This window comes from Belonocnema kinseyi, chromosome 1 (assembly GCF_010883055.1).
Source record: "Belonocnema kinseyi isolate 2016_QV_RU_SX_M_011 chromosome 1, B_treatae_v1, whole genome shotgun sequence".
In the NCBI taxonomy this organism is placed as follows: Eukaryota; Metazoa; Arthropoda; class Insecta; order Hymenoptera; family Cynipidae; genus Belonocnema; species Belonocnema kinseyi.
In genome coordinates, this window is record NC_046657.1 from 129994684 (window position 1) to 129995719 (window position 1036).

Genomic DNA, 1036 nt, shown 5'->3' on the forward strand with positions numbered 1-1036 from the left:
ACTGACCCCCTTGTAAAATGCTCTCCTGTAGCTTTAGCAATGAGCCGCAATCGATTTCGTGAAATCAAATCAAAAATAAAATTTTCAAAAACTGAGGATGCTGATGATAAAGATAAAGCATGGAAAGTTCGTAAAATATTAAATTTATTCCGGCAAAATATTCAACAATTTGGTTTTTTCTCAACGGCACTTTCAGTTGATGAAATGATGGTTCGATTTTTTGGTCGTACGAGCTTGAAACAGTATGTGCCTTGCAAGCCTGATCGATATGGGATAAAGCTCTGGGGCTTATGTGCAGCCAATGGATATCTATTCAATTTAGACGTTTATTGTGGCAAAAATGATCCAAGCATTGGAATAAATTTATTGGCATGTGCACTTGGCTCCAGAGTTGTTTTACAAATGATCAATCCACTTCTCAATGGCCTTTCACGAAAAAAATTATCTGATTATCATCTGTATTTTGATCATTTCTTTACCAGCCCAGATTTACTCATCCACCTGCATAAATGTGGTTTACGATCAACAGGAACTGCCCGTAAAGACAGAGTGAAAGAAAAGCATGAATTTGCAAAAAATGATCCGGGAGGATCGTACAAAGTAAGTCATGATCGCAACAGTGGGATGAATTTTATCAGTGTAATAGACTCAAAACAAGCATGTGGTATCACTCCCATAACCCCAGTGAAAAGATTTTCACGAGCTGCTCAAGAGAGAGTAGAACTAGGATTCACTCGAGCTTTTTCTTTATATAATAATTATATGGGAGGGGTAGATTTGCACGATTTCAGATGCAAAAAAGCTTCTGCATCTATGACTTCAAAGAAATGGACTTTTAAAATTTTTTCACGAATAATAGAATCATCAATTACAAATGCTACCGTAATTTGGAAAATTTGCAATAAGAATAATATAGCAAAATGGAAAACGAAAGATTTCTGTCAAGAAATCAGCAGGAAATATTTGTCGCAATCAAAACTAGGTGATTTCGAAACTCACAGATACGAATCACGAACAAGAGCATTATGTAATAATG

The 1036-nt window shown here is 35.6% G+C and overlaps 1 protein-coding gene across 1 annotated transcript in view; it reads left to right on the plus strand.

Annotated features, from left to right (window-relative positions):
- Positions 1-1036, plus strand: part of LOC117180033 (piggyBac transposable element-derived protein 3-like) — a 28705-nt gene that overhangs the window by 6779 nt on the left and 20890 nt on the right. The window contains exons 2-3 of the mRNA XM_033372326.1: positions 179-580; positions 650-801. Of these exons, the coding sequence (XP_033228217.1) occupies positions 179-580; positions 650-801 (554 nt within the window). The remainder of the gene's footprint in view (positions 1-178; positions 581-649; positions 802-1036) is intronic.